The sequence below is a fragment of the Hirundo rustica genome, chromosome 9 (genome assembly GCF_015227805.2).
Source record: "Hirundo rustica isolate bHirRus1 chromosome 9, bHirRus1.pri.v3, whole genome shotgun sequence".
Lineage (NCBI taxonomy): Eukaryota > Metazoa > Chordata > Aves > Passeriformes > Hirundinidae > Hirundo > Hirundo rustica.
In genome coordinates, this window is record NC_053458.1 from 22,870,847 (window position 1) to 22,889,572 (window position 18,726).

Below are 18,726 nucleotides of genomic sequence, written 5' to 3' on the forward strand. Positions count from 1 at the left end.
CTTGGTACAGAATACATCCTGCAGGGATACAGGAAAAATGTTAATTATTCATATTAAGTTATGAGAGATGACCCAGACTTTGCTTCTTGAAGCTAATTGAAAATATTAATGATAATGTTGTTGTATACTTAATTATTGCCTCCACTGGCAATGCAAGGATGTCAGTAATGATAATTCAACAGAAGTATGAACTCCCGAGAAGCGTAAAAAGGCAAATATTTCTACTTCATTATGTTAAAAACAAGCATTTGACATTCCTGCCAACTAAATTTGCTACAAAATATAGATTTTAAACTGTTATGGTTTGGAACTGGCCCATGCCAACCAGGAGAGAAACTGGGAGGCAAAGTTTGGAAATGAAAGAGTAAATACTATTTCATGTGCATGAGGTAACTCAGACAAATTGGGGCATCCTGAATGGGGTTCTGCACAGGGCTCCGGTACCTTTAAAGCACACAGGTACAATATTAATGACTTGACTAATCACTAATACCCACACTACCAATTACTACTAATAAGGAAACTTTTCTGGATCACTTCCTATTTCTTTTATCCTTTTACCAGTATTAGCTGGCTGATTGTTGGGGCTTAGGTTTGTTCCTTTTTGTCTTAAAGAATTTTTCCCCATAAGCTGCTAAGAGACTAAGTGCTGGTGCTTAGATGGTGCTTCACCAACACAAAAGAGGTGGCCAAAAGTCAGGAGGGGGAAGATCACACGAGTTTTGGGGGAGGGAGAAGGACAGGGCTGGGGGAGCTGCGTGTTCTGCTTGCTCTGGGCATTGGAGAGGACGATCAGGTTGCTCTTTGCCGCGGGAGAAGTCCACAATCAGCAGAAAGTCCGGTCCCGGGAGATCTACCATCATCTATCTGCTCTCGTGTGCCCAGGAATTCTGAGCTCCTTTACCTGCCCTGCAGGAGCTGGGCCAGCCCTGCCCAGGAGTCGCAGCTTCTTCTGCGCTGCTCTTTGTGCTACACTGTAGCCCCGCACCCCCTTGCCTGCCGGGACATCATCCCCTGCCTGATGGGGACATCCTGCCTTTCCAGCCACCAGCCCGGCATTTCCATGGCTCCAGCTTGGTGCTCTTAGGGTCCCAAGGGATCAGACTGCCCCAGGCTTTGTGAAACAAAGCCCCTCAGAGTTCCTGGTTCTGTTTATTATTATTGCTGCAGTTGTTGCTGTTTGTTTGCCTTGTTATACATACTAGTAAAGAACTGTTATTCCTTTCCCCACAGCTCTGACTGAAAAGCCCCCTTTAATTTTCTAAATTATAATAACTTGGGGGAAGGGGATTGGAATTCCCCATTCCTAGAGAGGCCCCACCCCGCCCTTGCAAATACCTGTCTTCCAAACCAAGACACTAATGAACTGGTTCACTTTGCTGGCAAGTCTATAGCTTTTAATAGTTCTAGCTTTGGTATTTATTCCCACTAGGAGTTATAAACTCTCACTTCTTCCATAACTGTACAGTGGTGTGGCAGGTTCCAGACTCCAAACAAAAGCAAGGAATTAGTATCTTTACAGCCTCTTATTTGTACAGCTGGCAAGTATCAATGCAACCAATAGCGTTGTTGTGCACTCAGCTTCAGGCTGTGGTGAAGCCTTCAATACCCTATTTTATACAATTATGGAATCATTAGGGTTGGAAAATGCCTCTAAGATCATTTAGTCCAAGCTTTTACCAAGCACCTCCATGTCAACTAAACCACAGCAGTGAGTGCCATGTCCTGTCATTTCTTGGGACACGTCCAGCAACAGTGACTCCATGACTTCCCTGGACAGCCTGTTCAAAAGCTTCACAGCTCTTTTAATGAAGAAATTCTTCCTGATGGTCAACCTGAACCTCCCCTGCTGTAGCTTGAGGCCATTTCCTCTCATCCTGTCTCTAGCTGCCTGGGAGAAGAAACCAAGCACCTTTCTATAACCTCCTTCTAGGCAGCTGTAGAGTGTGATGAGGTCTCCCCTGAGCCTCCTTTCCTCCAGACTCCTCATCAGACCTGTGCTCCAGGCCCTTCACCAGCTTGGTTGTCTTTCTCTGGTCTCACTACAGCACCTTGAAGTCTTCCTTGGACTAGGGGGCTCAGAACTGAGCACAGGATTTGAGGTAAGGCCTCACCAGTGCTGGGTACAATGGGACAAGTCCTTCCCTGGTCCTACTGGCCACACTACCCCTAATAAAAGCCAGGGTGCCTATTAACAATTGATGGAGAGATGGGAAGACTGATTCAGTGATCAGAATTCAATTTTACTCAGGTTTCCCAAAAGCTTATATACTATTTCAGGAAGGTTAATAATTTTCCACTACAACTCATACATTTACAACATGTTTTGCTTGCATTTGCTTGCATGTTTTGATTGAATCCCCTCTTCTGTAATCCTCAAGGCTCTGCTTGTTCCTGCCATGGCATCTTAGTTATCAAAACTAGCCATGCTAATTAAGTCTGTCTTACTCTCTGTCCTGTGTATTCCCACAGGTGCCCTTGGCCTTCTTGGCCACAACGCTAGTCTGCCACTGTCAGCCAGCACCCCCAGGTCATTTTCTGCCAGGCCCCCATCTTCAGGAATTCCTGAATAACCTGGAGAACTTTATTACTATCCAAGTAATAGGAGAACACGTGATGAGGGTCGAGTTTGTTTGGTTTTACTCACCTTCATGGGTTGTTCCGGCACAACCATGCATGACATGGTGTTCCCCACCCAGGTAAAGGGAAAAGACTCCAGAGATGAGCTCACTGCATTGTTTAATGTAAGGTAAAGGTGTCAGCTATACAACATGTCATGGCTACTATGAAGTAATCAAAATATTATGTCCAAGAAGACCCATTTTCAAAACGCAACATCCTGTGAAACTTTTAAAATTTTAGAAAATATTGGGAGACCCAGGAAAGCCCTGAGGAAGTGTTGCCCTTGTTAGCTGAATCTTTCCTGAGGTACATGCAAAAAGGTCTGGAAATTGCAGGTTAACAGGTACCTGTTGTATTTCTTTACAAGACTAGATGACCGCTGATGGCAAAAGGAAAAGAGCCTGCTCTCTCTCACTGGGCGGGATATTGCAGCTTTTATTCTCGAGTCCTGCCTTGCTTGGCGGGAGCCTGTCCTGATGGCTCCCTGGTGCCACAGAGAGCTGGCTATGCCCGTGTGGGGGCCTTTTCCCCAGGGGGCAGGGCCCAGAGGCAGGGACAAGGCACCACCCAGTAAGGGAGAAGCGGGAGGGGAAGAGAGTTAGGTTACATTTCAGTGTGGGGGAAGGGCACTGCTGGGCGAGGACAGACCACATGATACAGAGAAAATGCATTACAACAGGTACCCACTTGAGATAGAAAAAGTGTCCTGTGTAGGTATTAGAGGAGTAATAATATTCCTTAATCAAAAGGTTTAAGACCAAATTCCCGTAAGGGAGAAATGCATTGCGTTCAGTGGCTGCAGCACAGGTTCCCACTACCTGTCCATCCTGGGTGGAATGGAGCTGCACAGAGCACAGAAAGATTGCACTGCAGGAATCAGGGGTTTCTTTACTAAACACCATAATGCACGTTTATAAAACATCATCAGGGATGTGTATAACGTATACTCACTTTCCCACTTCACCTTCAGCTGAAGTGTTTGGTGTTCATGTGATTGACATTTTGATTCCCATGTGCATCTGATATAGATTCGGACGGAAACTTTTATCTTCTGAGGTTAGTAAGCATCATCTTACTTTTCACTTAACTATGAGGATATTTTGTACACAGCTGAATACTCAAAAACATAATTTAATATATCGCTAGCAGAACAGTCTATCAGCATTTCATTTTCCTCTTTTTATTACATTTCCATGATAACAAATAAGTTATCATGGAGATATAATAAAAATTATAAGTTCTTGTGTGTGAGGTGTTCTTTGTATATGTGACCACAGAGAGTAGTAGCCACTGTGGGCACTAACTGAGATCTGGGAAATGCTAATGTTAGATTTTCTGAAGAGGCAGTTTCTGACCACATTTCTGGCGCTAATTCCCCAGCACAGGATATCACATATGCATTCTTCTTCAGTCACACTGGAATGCCACACAAGTACATTTAGTGGTACATGGGCAAATTACATCCAAGTATTACAAAATTAACACATTAACCTATTAGTTGTTAATGAAAGAACAAGTTTCATTGCATCGTCTTTGCTTTTTCTTTAGTAGGGTTGATATGGTCTCTTGCCGTATTTTAAAACACTTTAAAAATTAATTGATGCTTCATCCAAATCTAAACAAGATGCCAATCAGTATTCACTCAACAGAGAAAGGCTTCTTTATGGAAGAAAAATTCTTTGAATTCAACCAAATACAAAACCTAGACATCTGATTCAGGATGTCCATGGACCTTGAAAGTTATTACACAGATATTCTGTTCCTACTAAGAAAACATCTGCTGCTTTGCCCATTGTTAGAGAAAGTTCCTAGGATGTTCCAGGATGGACCTTTCTCTTTCTAACATGTGTGTTTCTTCTCCTGAAGTATTTCCCAATAGAATATGTGCTCATGTGGCTGAATGTGATGAGATGTAATAATACGATTGTACACACAAGGAGAAAATGGGACCTTGTGTATGTTAAACAGTGAATCAGGAGGTGGTACTATTTCTACTCCCTTTGCATTAAGGCAAAACCCTACGTAAACATCCTCCAAGTGTATATATTTAATCATTAAAGAGGCATTGACAATTTTTGCAGCCAGGTCTCCAGAAAAGACATAGCCAGTTCCTGAACAGAAAGGGTGGAATTTGTTACCTGGGAATTCTTCTTCTGATATGTACCATTTACTGCCTTTATTCCGAATAGGGCTGTGCCCTTTCATTAAATGGCCTGTGAAATAATTCTGTGTGGGAGGTGGGAGAGGCCTGAGGAGCTTTTCAATCAGGTACATCGTGTTGACAAAAACATCGCTGTCTGTCTTCATAGCAAACCTCGTGCCACTGCAGTAAGAGGCCACCCACCTCATGCCCATCATAGTTTTAAGAGTTAAGTTGTTGTAAGTGTCCAGGAAGTCCTGTTGGATAATATCGCGATACTGCTCGCTTTCTCTCAGCAGCACGCCCTCGTTGGCACCCTTGGTCTCGATGCCAAGCATGAACAGCCGAACAATGTCAGCGCCTGGAACCGCAGTTTCGTTCCCCCAGCTCTTTCGGATGGCATTTCTGTGCTGCAGTTCAGCTGCTGTTGTTGATATCAGCAATACCAGGAAAGGGGTTTTATCTTTACACTTCTCTTCTTCGTTAATAATGAACGTAAATGACTGTGTTGTAGTAGGTGCGGGTGTTTTATTCCCTGATTGCTCATTTTCAGGTGGTAGTTCTCCATTTTCTTTCCCTGAGAGTTGTTTGAAATTTGTTAATATTTTGCCAAGTAAACTCTTTTCACTTTCCACGTGAGGATCATCACTTTTAGGTAGAGCAGCAAGGTAATAAGAAGTATAAAAATAGGAAATCAAATATATTGCTGTAAAAGAGATGGTGGAAACCAGAAAAAAATGTCTCTTGGTGCATTCTGTAGGAGAGAAGAATCCACTACAGTAGCTCATGTTGGCAGCCGTGAGAGGATGCACAGGAAGCACAGATGTCAGAAGAGCAGCTAATTTGTAATTGTTTTCTTCTGTGACACAGGAAGATAAAAGCTGCCTTCAGGCTTCCGATTCTTCAGGATTCCTTTCATTTTGCTATTGTTAAAAGAATCCTGTTATTTCAATTTAGAATCAGTTGCAAAAATTTTTATCACAGACAAAAAAAAACCCTGAAAAATTCTTTTTAAATTTTCAGGCTTTTCTTCTTAAGAGAAATAAAGTATGATAGAAACACTAAGAAGTAAATGAAGATAAATAAACTATTAAAAGTTAAAATTTCATCAGAGAGAGCAGAAATTATTCAGATCTATATTTAAATGTTGAAGTACATGTAAAATACAAAGACAGCTTAACTTCCTATAGGCTTTACAAAAAGCCTATATTATAATTTATCGCATAATTGAATCATCCAAAGCTAATGAAATATTATGAATGATTATGGATTCATAGCATTGGAGGCTATTACAATAAATCAAAAATTTGATGCATGGCTGAAAGTGATTGTCTAGGCTCTATAAAGCATTAATGCAGACAGACTTTGGGATGAAGTGCCCCCGGCCAGCAACTACCTCTGTAAAGAATGCTTGAAACAACTGTCTTAATCTAGATCCATGCATTTCAAATAGCTTCACCTGAAGGAACCCATCCTCCCAGACTGCAGACAGGTAAAGTATCAATACTGGTACTGTGCACATGCTGTAGCTTTGGGTAGTTCTTTGTGATTTTCTTAGTAGCCAGTTTCAGATTTTGGCTTTCTTCAATGAAACAATACAGAAATTTATCTAAGCCTTGGAGGTGCTCCACAGTTTGCAGGGAGAAGATAATCACGTGTATCCCTCACACCATGAACTGAAAACACCCAAGAATGCCACTGGAGAAAAGGGCAAGTTAACTGTGCTAAAGTGTTTTTCTGGTCTCTGAAGGGTTCTCTACATGTATTTGAAAAGGAGATGAAAAATATAGTAAATCAGGATTTTTTCAGAGTTTTTGCGCCAAAACACTGTTTAGCAGATGCAGTGTGTAGCTCACAATCACACAGCAAAATTGAACACTTCTTACCATCATCTTTGAAACTACATTCATCCCAGTCATACAACCGTGGTATTTTTTTGGTGGATTCTTTAGTAGTTTCTTCTTTAGTAGTTTCTTGCTCTACAAAGAAATGACAGACATAGGAGGACTGAAATAATCGGGAATCCTAGCTCTGTCCCATGGAGAACCTGAGGAAAAGCTCACAGGTCCCTGACTTTCTGTTTTAAGTTTTTTTCCAGAGGAATTGTGTATTAACACGAAGGAAAGTGCAGCAGGACATTCACCTTTCTATTTGACAAGGTAAAAATACTCTGTCACGTGTAGCAATGAAGAGAGTCTATAAAAAGAGATTGGATTTATTAATTTTAGAATATGAAATAGAATATGCAAAGTAAGAAATTAATTTATGGTCAACTATAATTTAATCTGGATAAAATAGATATTGTTTAAGCTAAATGAAAATGTGTGGTGGGTAACCCTTTGCCAGTCTTGGTTTTTTGTCTTGAGATTCAGGTGGTTTTAGAGTCCTTTGCCTTCTGAAAAGCCCTGAGCCAGACGCAAGAAAGAGACTGAGTCTTCAGGTTCTGATTTTTCAAGGTTGCACACTTTGTTTCTTATTTCTCATCTGACAATTCTTTCTGTGCCCAGCAAAGGTCTGTGCAGCTGCTTGGGCATCTGGCCATTCCTCCCGCACTGGGCTGTCGCTGCCTCTTATACTAATTGTTGTGTGTTCTTTATTTATAGTTATTCGCCAATACCTACTACCTATACTAAACAGGTCATCTGTACTTTGACCCAATCTCCTTGAACTACTTTGTGCCACTGTCACTGCAGAAAATGGAGTGAATGAAGAAGAAAGAAGAAGCAAGAGACAATGCCCAAAGTCCTCCATCTTTCTCCCATCCACTTCCATACTGAAGAACCCAAAACTAGGATTTTTCACCCTGTGATAAGCTAAACTACTATCTTTCACACTCTTGTGGCCTGTAATTCATCTTGCAATGTAGGAAGCCTCTCCCATGGACTGGGATCAAAGCCAGTGTCTTTCTGGGCTCTGTACCAGGGTCCCAGACCCCCCTGTCCAAGTCTCTGACCCTCCAGGGCAACTAAAGGAATTAATTGGACACTGACAGGCCAGCATCCAAACACTCACCCACATGCTCACTCCACTTCCCCTCAGGAGGACAAGGGGAGAAAATAGGATGAAGGCGTTCATGTGTCAAGGTAAAGGACAGGAAGATCACTTACTGGATACCATCTAGGACAGAACAGAGCTAGCCAAGATAGTGAGAAACAGAAACAAAAATAAAACCCAGTAGTTCCTCTCCATCTTTTCCTGGGCTCAACTCAACTTCTTTTCCTGCCCCTTCAGCAGCAGAAGGGGCTTGGGGATTAAGGTCCCTCCCTATTCCTCTTAAAAAAAATCTGCTCCAGTGAGAGCTCTCCAAGGGCCACAGTACCTGCAGGGAATATCCAGCTGCTGGAGTTGAGAGAAAAAGGGCATAAGGATATTCTGTTATAAACTGGTCAGTAGTTTAATGCAGATCACGTGTACCACGCACCTATATACAAGATTAAGAACACAGCAAATAATAGCTTAGCTCTAGCAATCTTCATGCTTGCATTTTTAGCTCTTTAGAAACTGTATATTTTGGCATCATAGCATATTAAACATCCAGGATCCAAAAAAACAAAGTAACGTAAGAAAAAACAAAGTTGCTATGACATCAGAAGTCGAGAGACATTTCTGCACCCATTAACTGCTTTACTGTTAATTGAAATATAGGGATTTCAGCACATGAAAATAAAAGAACAGAAGGTAATTTTCAATGTTCTAAGTGTACTTCTGTGCTGCAGTTTTCTCAGTGAAGCTAATAATATTTTGTCAAAGTTTTTGACTGCTTTTAGTTTTGACAGTGAAATTCCATTAGATGAAATCCTGGTTCCAACTGTGGAAAAAACAGAAACTTCTAAGAAAGGCAGCTAGAATATTTATTGTTTCACATTGATTGAGTTATTACAAGATTAGTAGAAAATTCTTGCTGCTAAAGAGCAAAGAGTACTTATGTCTTCAAAAATAATTATAGTTTATCTTGCTTATGACTTTCTAAAATGCCAAGAAGCTCTCAAAATACAATACTCCCTTTTTATTAATTTTTTCACAGAAAAAACTAAAAATACTTTAGAAATAAACGCTTATCCCTGACAGTTGCCCATATCATTAAACCAAAACAATTATAATTATGAAAATTATTTTTCTAAAACAAACTGTGTAGAAAAATGCAGTGTATATTAGGTTGCCTTAGGATACACTGATTATTCAGATGCACATGCATTTAACTACATTCAGATTTTAAAATTACTTCATATGTGCTAAACTTCCCTCCCCCCCCATAATTAGACCTTATTAAAATAATAAAAAGGAAGAAGATTACTGCAAAGGAGTAGAGAAAAGCAGGAAAAGAATTATCAAAAAGGTAAAATTAATATGGTACTGTTTCTCTACACTCCTGTTTATGTTCTTTTCCTTATTTATTAGGAAAAAAAAAATCAGATTTGAGAGCTAATGAGTGAAAATCTACCTTACCGTGTTCCAGTTCTACCCTATCCCATCACAGATTTTGGAAGGACATGAAACTTAGAAAACCAACCTATCACATTGTAGCAATGCTTTGATATTTTCCCAACTTTTGAAGTAATGAGTTTTGAAGTGCAGGCCATTGAGGGCGCTCCTACAAATGGCAATTTTCTTCTGTGTTTGAAGGCTGCCATACAGCACGAGGTAGGGTTGATTTGATCCCAAACTGCCAGCTGGCAAAGATATCACAGCGTCTCTGCTGCTTAGCCTTGGCTTAGGTAAGCCGGCTCTTAGGCATGTTGGCTAAATGTCCATAAAAGGATGAGCTGGGAAGCGAGGGAAGAGCAGGAGATGCACCCACCTAGACTAAAGGCAGTGTCTCCTGGAGAGAAGCTCCGTCAGGGCTCTGCCGTGTCCTGCAGCCCTGGCGGCTCAGCACGGACTCACCAGTCCCTTGGGAAGAACTGTACTATGTCCCAGCCCCACCTCCTGCTGGCTCTGTGGGAGCTCCCAGGGGTGGCCCTGGAGTCAGTGAGATGGACCAATAACTGCTCCAGCCCTCATTTTTGAAACTGCTATTGAATTTCAATCCCACGTGCCACAGTATTTGGAGGATGAACTCGGGCATCTCAGTGACACTTGCTCTCGGTGGTTGCAAAGAGAAGCAGAGATATTGCAGTTTCTGTCTGTACTAGTTTGTTATTGGGTTACAAGTGAACAAAAGCTATCTTAAGAAGCAGGTGGAGCACCTTGGTCTCCCTCTTACCTTGCAACACTTGGCTTCCCAGAGAACACAGGCAACCCTTCCGTGGAAGCTCATCTAAACAGGTGCTGCTGAGGTGTGACATGGAGCAGGGCTGGACAGAAGAGAGCGAGGAAATAAAATTATCTTGATATGTATTGTTGGAAAGATCTACATGCAGTTTCTCAAAATTTGAAACAAGTTTTTTTTTATGAGTAGAAGACGTGATACGTGATCCATAAAACCACTGTCTGCTACAATGATTACAGAAATTTGAACAGCAAAGGGCTTAATTAACTACAAAGAGAATTAAGCACTTTGCATAAAGCACTGAAGAAGGATATTAATAATAATTACACATATTTAAGGAGCATATGGAATTCATTTAAGAAATATATAAAGTATTTATCTGCTAGGTTTCTGTAAAATCTTTGTATATGTCCTTTTCTGATATTTAAATGATGCCTAGACTGAGCTAATCTAATCAAAATGCTAATTCTACACAGAATAGTACTTTTTGTTTTTCTTTTTCACTGGAATTTTTTTTTCTTTTTTTTTTTTGAAAAGCCAGAAATATGTGAAAAATTGAAGAAGAGTTTTAGTTTTGGGGTTTTTTCTTTACATAAGTGCATTTTGGATTTAAAAATATTCTCCAAAGAGAAGTGAACAGCAACAGCTATCCTAGAATTTGCTCATCCCTAGTTAGCTGCTATATAATTTTTTTTCTTAAAGTACATACAGAAATATGGCTGCCAAATAATTAATCGCAGATAAACAGCACAATTCCCTCTGTTTTAATGGAAGGGAAGTGCAATAAAATTTATCATGGACAGAAGGGGAGCACACTGTCTGCAAGGAGCCAAGAATTAGTTAGTTTTGTTAGTTTAACAAAAGCGTCCTATCAGAAAATAGTTACTAGTTTAATTTGTAATCAGCAGAAGGGGGAGTGAAGAAGGGAAAACAGTTCTACACACAGTCCCTGCTATCCCCTCTCTCTTCTCTCATGTCACATTTACCTTCTTTAATGCTCCTGTGCTGGGGTCCTATGAGTCAGTGGCAGCAGCTTTTCTCAAGAAGGAGATGGACAAGGAGAGGAGTTTATGGCCGATCACCATTGTGACACATTTCCATGTGTTTTGCAAGCCAACACTTTCCTCTTTCCTTCTTGGTTTTCAGCTTCATGTGAAGCCTGATCTTCCTACATGTGCTGTGTTGACTTTGGGTATTTCCTTCTTGTGTTCTTTGACTGTATGACTGTGACTGAACCCGGCTTTATCCAGCTGCCAACAGTGCATTCTCACAGCAAAGAGTAATTAGTTACTGATCACACTTTTCCTCAATTGTCATACCATATCTACATTTCTCTATACTTCTATTTCAGGGCCATAAAAACGTACTCAACAGAAATAGCTATTTGCTGCAGAAATAAAGACAAATAACTAGCAGGTGTTGGGCCACATGGTTGTGGAAAGCCAAAGTGCAAAGTACTTGAATAGCAGGAACTAATTCACTACACAGTTTGCTGTTCCAGGTTTAGAGGTAGAAAAAAATTCCAGCTCCTATCTTGTTAACTGATGTGATCACAGTGTCTACATGAAAAAGAGGAGTGCTTGGGAGCATAGTACAGAGAATAATCTAATAATGCTATATCAATTTGCTGCCTTGTATCTGAGTTTGTGTTTGCATTGATTTGTATCTAAGGGGTCACAGGGGAATTTAGGAAAGGTGCCTTAGAAAATGCCATTCTGATCAGTCTGCCTTAGAAAATTACATTCTGAAAATGCCATTCTAGAGGCACTAGAGTGACACTGTTTTCTACCAGCAAAGACACTGAGCATTGTGGACCAGTAATTCTGAGGGAAGACATCCTCCACAGTTTTAGGTTGTTTGGCAGATGCATATACAGAATATAAGTATTCATCTAGATAAGCAAAGTGTAAGATTGAGAATGAAAGTTTGCTGAACTGTTGGACAGTCTACAGCTGTCTGTAGAGAGCTACATAGAGACCTTAGCATGCCTTTTAGGCCACAAGTCACCCCAAAACAGTATCAGTTTTAACCATATCATTTCTGACAAATGGCTGCATGTACCTTTCTAATCTGTATTTAAATAATTTAAGCCCTGTGACCCGACCTTCCAAAGCATCTATTTAATGAAATGCCTCATTACTCTTTCCTGAATCCAAACTGATATTCCACACTACTTGAATTAATTACCTCTTGAAGAATAGTTTTCTCTGTGATAACTTTTCTCTTGTCCCTTCTCAGACATTACTTGACATGTTTGCTGAACCACTCCAACCACTCTCATTCCTCCTTCTCAATTCTCTCCAGTGGATTCTTATCTCCCTGAAAGGACAAAGGGCACTCATTGTCTCATTGCCTTTCTCTGTTGGGGGAGGAGAATGGAAGGAGACTAGAAGGATTACTTTTCTTCTCCAGGCTTTCTCCCTGTTTGTACACTTCGAGAGACCTTTATTTTTATTTTATTTTTTTTTTAACTATTAGATGTTGATCCACATGATCTGCTGTATCAGTAACCAGTAGCACTCATGACCTGCTCCATACTGAGATACACTTCCACATGGCTGGCCAGCTTAGCCAACAGACTGCCTTTGTTTATCATTGTCTCCGGCAATTTCCATTTTCCCTGCCCATTCACCACCTCATTTCTTTAGTGCATGATTCAAAGCACCTTGGAAAGCCCTGGTCAATACAGAATTCCATGTTCATAAGAAGCCAGTGCCAGGCAGTCTCTGACTCCGGCTTTCAGACATTTTTACAATCCCCTTGTGGCAGTTTCATCTGCACTGTAGCTCCTTAGCCAGGGATTCTGCCCCACTGCAACAAGCACCCTATCATCAGATCCTTGGCTACTTGTCCAAAAATGTCAGTACTGTTATGTTGATCCTCTTATTTCTGGCAAAGCAATAAGCAGCTTCAGTGAGCTTACACTGCCTTTTACATAGATTTTGGAACTGTTGTACTTTCCATTAAAATTACTTTAACCCCTTTCCTAAGTTTGGCTTTAGAAAGCTGTATAACCACTGTGTCAGCCATTATCACTGCAGACAGAGCTCTGACCACCCTGTTGAATTATTTCTTATCTATATACTACATCACTGAAGATATTTGACTCTTGAAAGATTTTTAGAAGTGCATTAATTAAATCATAATGTAATAATTAAATAGCTTAATTAAATTATTTGCTTGTAATAATTTAAAGGCAGAAAGAGGTGCTTGTATTCTAAGCTATAAATCTTCTACATCTAAGCAAAGGAAACATAGATGAAGGGGGGGGGGGGGAGTTGATGGGAAGGGTTTTGTAATGATGCTGTCCTGGGATCATGGCCGAAATGATGCTGTGTACAAACAGAGCAATGTTTCATTTTAGCTACTTTAGGCTCAGGCAGTGAGTGGACAGTGTCAGCACACCAAACTGATGGCATCACATACCAGCTTTTGTCCCATTTCTTTGCTTGACCCAAAACTGTTTCCCCATGGTTAGGTTTTCATCACATGGATCTTCAACAGATAATCCAAACAGAAGGTGCCAAACACAACTTCCCATCGCTTATGAGTATTAAAACCCCCACAAACTCAGGGGTTGCTGCATAAATGGAACTGGCTCTAGAATTTTCTTTGAAAAATATACCTCATACAGAACCTTCTATCCAGATTTATTTAGGAATTAAACATACCATTTTAACAGAAAAAGTGGGACTTTGTGTAAGAGATGGTCTGAAGATCCTTCACCTGCCTCACGACCGTCACCAAGGACAGAGATTGAAACCCTGAAACTCCAACACAGGAGCTCTGGCCTGGCTGAGGTGGGATGTCTGCCAAGTGTTGCCTGCAGGAGTGTTTGCTGAACCAAAAAACTGGTACGCATTCCCATGGGAACCTGTGCAGGAACAATGGGCAGGTCACTGTGGACTGGCTGTGCTTGCTGCAGAGGACTGGTCTGTCCTGCACCTGTTCTCTCAAAGGATCTCCCCACCCTTTGGCCAATTGCCTGTCGCTTTGGAAAAGACTATAAAGAAGACTCCTGAAGTTAACCAACTCATGATCACCCCACGGGAAGACACGTCTCTTGGCATCGCCAGGAGGACTCCGTTCCTCTTTGCTGGTAGCTATAACCCCCTCTTCTCTCTCCCTCTCCCTCTATGCATACCGTGATGGCACTCAATAAAAGCGCATTGCTGTTGAGTAAACTGCTGTTGTCCCCTGCTGTGTCTTTTGTACTCTGAGATCACTAAGCGAAGCATCACGACCCCTCCGCTTGTATTAGCGGATCTGACACTTTGCAAGGATATAATTTCACTATACATAGCCACCTTAAGTATCTGCATTTTACTGTAATTAACATGTAGATAGGGCAGTGTGAAAAATTCAGTTTAAGGTCTGGAATCAGCAAGGAGAGAGTTTATATTTTAACATGAACAAAAAAAAAGTAGCACAGACAGATGCTGGAAACATGAGATTCAATATTTGTTTGCTGCAGCTGTGTCTGGATTCTTAACTAAATTTATCATGGGCACGAGAACCAGGACTGCATCACTTTTCTTAACTTTAGTACTTGGCTAGGTTTTTATTGGAATTGGGATAAATTAGAATAGCTATTTGCATTAGACTGTTCAGATAATTTATATTCTATAATTAAAATTCTGCCAAAAAGGAGTTACTTAGATCGGTTACAACAAAAATTAACATAAATTTAATTATGGATGTTTATGTGTGGGTAATTCATAAACAACTAGTCTGCATTAGGATTAGTGTCTCCTAATGCCTTATGCAGAGTCCTATAAAAGCTGCAGGATGCTGAAGCCTTTCTTGCCTCATCTCTTGGTTAAACATGAACTTGTGTAATTTAATTCAGTTAAAAATTACATTTATAAAGCTTCATTATTTGCCAGAACATGAGCTCCTAGTTTTGTCTCCACAGGGGATATGCATATGAAAAGTCCCAGGTGTTTTCGTTCATCCTGCCACTGGCAATAATTCCATGGGCTTGTTCACTGCAGGGACCGGGAATGTTCCTTCACCAGTGGAACTGCGTGGGTCTCATGTTCCTCCATGCATGGACTCACCACAGGAAGTCAAAAGACAGGAGAGGAAAACCAGAACCCTCCCTGGCTGGGAAAGGCGCTCAACCAACTCTCTCTCCTGGATAGAGTGCTACCTTCATCTCCCTGTGGTTGCTGCTACGTATTTTAATGTCACTCTTACGCACCAGGCATGGGCAATGAATGCCCCTCAGACCTCCAGAAGATGAAATCAAAATGTCACCTCGATTGACTATTCTGACTCAGAGGTGAGTTTATGGGGAGATGGGGAGAAGCTGGCAGCCTTTCCCCGCACAGTTGCCACTGTGAGCATGTGCAGAGGCACTACGCTGAGACCCTGAGAAATCCTACCAGTGAAAACACAGGCACCAGTGGGTTTTTGGGTGCTGTGGGGATAGGTTGGAGTTCAGTTGAGACTTTCAGTTTTAACTGCATACATCTGAATTCCAGCCCATGCGCTGTTGTCTTTGGTAAATAATTTCACTGTCTAAAGCTACACTATATTTCAAGGAGACCTAAGGTGATGCTGACCACTGGAGCTCCCAGGGCTGTTGAAAGCAACCTGATCCAGACACAGGTTTTACCATCTATTTTTAGGTTTGGGGTTCTTTTCTAAACATTTAAAGATAAGCTGCCGTAAATGAGGGGAGAAATCCTCTTCATTCAGGGCTTGTAAAAAAATACGCGAAGAATTATATCTTACTGAGCGAACTATACCATGAATTCCCCACAGATTAAATCCTCATTTTTAGACAATTCCAAAGAAATACCAGCATAGTGATCTACTTACCTCTCATCATCAAACTTGGCAAAAGGCTTTTGTAAATCCAGATGTGAAGGTGTTTGGTCCTCTGGCATAACTATTTCAAAACCACACCATCGTGTTCCATTTCTAAAATAAAGAGAATATGAAAAGAGCAGAGTTGAATAAAGTTTAAAAGCACTTTTACTTTCTTGAGTGAGAGTATCTAAACTATAGCCTTCCTCTAAACTATACCCTTGCTGACAAACCCTCCACTTTTCTGCTAGACCCCCAGGGATTTACCCTCAGTCCCGACAGTCAAGAAGAATTCATTGACTCATTAAGGAGATATTTAGCAAGTTACCATCTATTTGCCATTTGTCAGACAGTAGCAGTGTCTCATTTGGACAGCTTTCAGCAAAATAGGTTGTAAAAAAGGGCAATATTTTGATAGGCAAAAGGTACTTCAAAACAGGAACTTCTCACAAGTATTCTTAAACCCCAAATGCCTTCTGAGCTGATTTGTTTAAGAAATCCTGGGAAGGAAGATTTTCCTTATATTTTGACTTTACATTGCAAGGGGAAATAAGGTTTTGTACTATGTCTTAAATCCTCCATTAGGCTAAAAATAAATATGCACTGAAATGATCATATTAATCATACTGGACTGAAGGGTGAGCATAAACAGGACTCACTTTTCTGATACTCATGCAAATGTTGAGGTTACACAGTAGCAAGAAGAGTTTTCACTGGGATGAAATGCTCTTCAAGCTGTACCTTGGTTATACATAACTAGTTTAAAGTATTTGCATGCACTAGTTCGAAGAGGAATTAAAGCGAGTCTGTGGGCGTCGCTGGTGGCTTAGTCTTAGCTGGACCTATAGATGGTGCTGTAACATCACTGATAATAATAGCAGACTACTGATATTCACTTTTGTCACTGGCCAATACCCAGCTCACGTTACAGAGCAGTCATAAAATCCATGTTATCAGCCTCCATAAAACCAGCTGGTAGTACCAGTTCAGGTTTTACTGGAAAAATGTCTGGTTTACAGCATGTGAGTTTGCTTTCTCATTGTCTACAACAGCCAAATCATTATTTCCTCAAACAGATTGCTCCACTGTAATAAAATAAGAGATTTTTTATATTCCTGTAGGGAAAAAAAAAAAAAAAAAAAAAAAAAAAAAAAAAAAAAAAAAAAAAAAAAAAAAAGTCTTTTTAATCTGGTGCCTAAACAAACATTACTTTTATCTTTTAAAAGGTGGCCTTGCAGCTACAAGTTCTTAGAACGTATCATGCAGTCTTTACAGTACATACTTTTGTAGTACTTTAAACATCAAAAGCAGAACAAGAAAATAAATTTGGAGTATTTACCAATAAACTTCATTAGTTTAGAATGAATTTATGTGTAAACTGTTCCAAGAAAAATGCATGTCTTCTGTATTAAGCAATGGGTTGTGATGACTGAGCTGATTGCATTGAAATGATTTAATGGGCATTTCTGATTCAAGAGAAGTTTCACTTGCTGGGTACAGAGTTCCTGAGTTAGAAAACTCAATTTTCAAAATCACTTCTACAAAGCTTGAAGAAAGTGCACTTTTCTGGTCATTAAGGAGAGCGCAGGAATAGACTGAACCTTTATCAAGACTGTATTCAGTCCATTGTACTTAACATAAGGAGATATTTTTCAGTTCTTTGATCATCTCCACCTCTCAGGCTGGATTCTGACATGAAGGATAATATATACCTTTTTCCTTATGTCATGGTATTTACAATGGAGTAGGTTCCTAGCACAGATCCTCTTGACTGGATTGGAACTCACGTCACAGGAACTGTGTCAACTTGTCTGTACAAGCAGAGTTAGTTCACGTAATTTGTCTACAATGGGTTTAATCTATAGTTTTCTCAAACACTGTAAAAAAAGATCAGATGAGCCACTACAAATATTTCACTTTCAAACATGAAGTTAAACTGTTACTTCCCTGTTAAAGACCCGGAACATTTTCATCACAGTTCTGGATTATACTGCTGTGTTTTAGAGACAAGATTGTGATGGCTACTAGGAAATTATGTAAGAAACAGAACTGGAAGTTATGAAAAAATTATTACAGCATATTTGATGTATATGGCTGACCTAGGAAGGCAATGATGTCTGCCATGTTCTAAAATTAGTATACAAAGGAGTAAAAACCTATGACTTCTCTGATGACTTGCATTCTTCTTCAGTTATTCTCTCCCTATTTCTCTTAGTGGTTTCTGCTATACCAAATAATGTAGTAGCTGAAAAAAAGTAGTTAAAAATTGCCTCAAGTCAAGTACAGGAAGAAGTATTTAAACATTCATATTATTTTTTTTTCACTGAGTTCTAATGCTCTTCACATCTTGAGCTCCTGTATTTTGTTTACATGGTCTATAAATCAGTTTTGTACTGCAGATCACTGCCATATAATGAGAGCCATAGTTTTGAAATGTAGGAGTTATTTGTCATAATATGGAAGCAGCAGAAAAAGGAAAGCTACAGTCAGCAGCAAGGCAGTGGGAAGGAAAATTAGTGATTCTTCACAGAGACTTTCCCAGTTCTCAGAACAGCACTTTGTTCGGTATTTCTCTCATAATCAAAAGCTTCCAAAGGGAGAAAGAACAGCTGCTGTCTGCTATCCTCAGAGGATCGAGTCATCTAAAAGCAAAGGCTCCAACTCTAGAACTCCGTGACCACTCACAAATTTCGTTCTTACTGTGAAAGCAATGAGATATTTTCAGCCCGTGCATGACTATCTGAAATATAACAGAGCATGGTACTAGGAAGGGGAACAGAGAATTGAAAGCTATAACAAAACATATCACGTCAAAATAAGCAGGTCATCATAAACAAAGGTGCAAGATCTTTGGAAAATCTGAAGATATTTTAATATAAACTTGCTAATTCTTTATGAATTAGGATTCTTTAGGATTGAGGTAAAGAAAGCCTTATAGAAG

At 40.2% G+C, this 18,726-nt stretch overlaps 1 protein-coding gene across 8 annotated transcripts in view; it reads right to left on the reverse strand.

The window, feature by feature from the left end:
* Window positions 1–4,415: 4,415 nt before the first annotated feature.
* Window positions 4,416–18,726, reverse strand: part of LOC120756762 (beta-1,3-galactosyltransferase 2-like) — an 80,010-nt gene continuing 65,699 nt past the window's right edge. For 5 of the 8 annotated variants that reach the window (XM_058421824.1, XM_058421822.1, XM_040073405.2 and 2 more), the window contains 6 exons: window positions 15,798–15,899; window positions 12,159–12,290; window positions 10,958–11,237; window positions 9,966–10,056; window positions 6,649–6,741; window positions 4,416–5,685 (listed from right to left, as the gene is read on the reverse strand). In XM_058421824.1, the coding sequence (XP_058277807.1) occupies window positions 4,462–5,550 (1,089 nt within the window). In that variant the 5' untranslated portion in view covers window positions 5,551–5,685; window positions 6,649–6,741; window positions 9,966–10,056; ... (1 more) ...; window positions 12,159–12,290; window positions 15,798–15,899 and the 3' untranslated portion in view covers window positions 4,416–4,461. Of the gene's footprint in view, window positions 5,686–6,648; window positions 6,742–9,965; window positions 10,057–10,957; window positions 11,238–12,158; window positions 12,291–15,753; window positions 15,921–18,726 lie in introns of those variants that run through there. The other 3 variants (XM_040073408.2, XM_040073407.2, XM_058421825.1) reach the window with 3 other exon arrangements.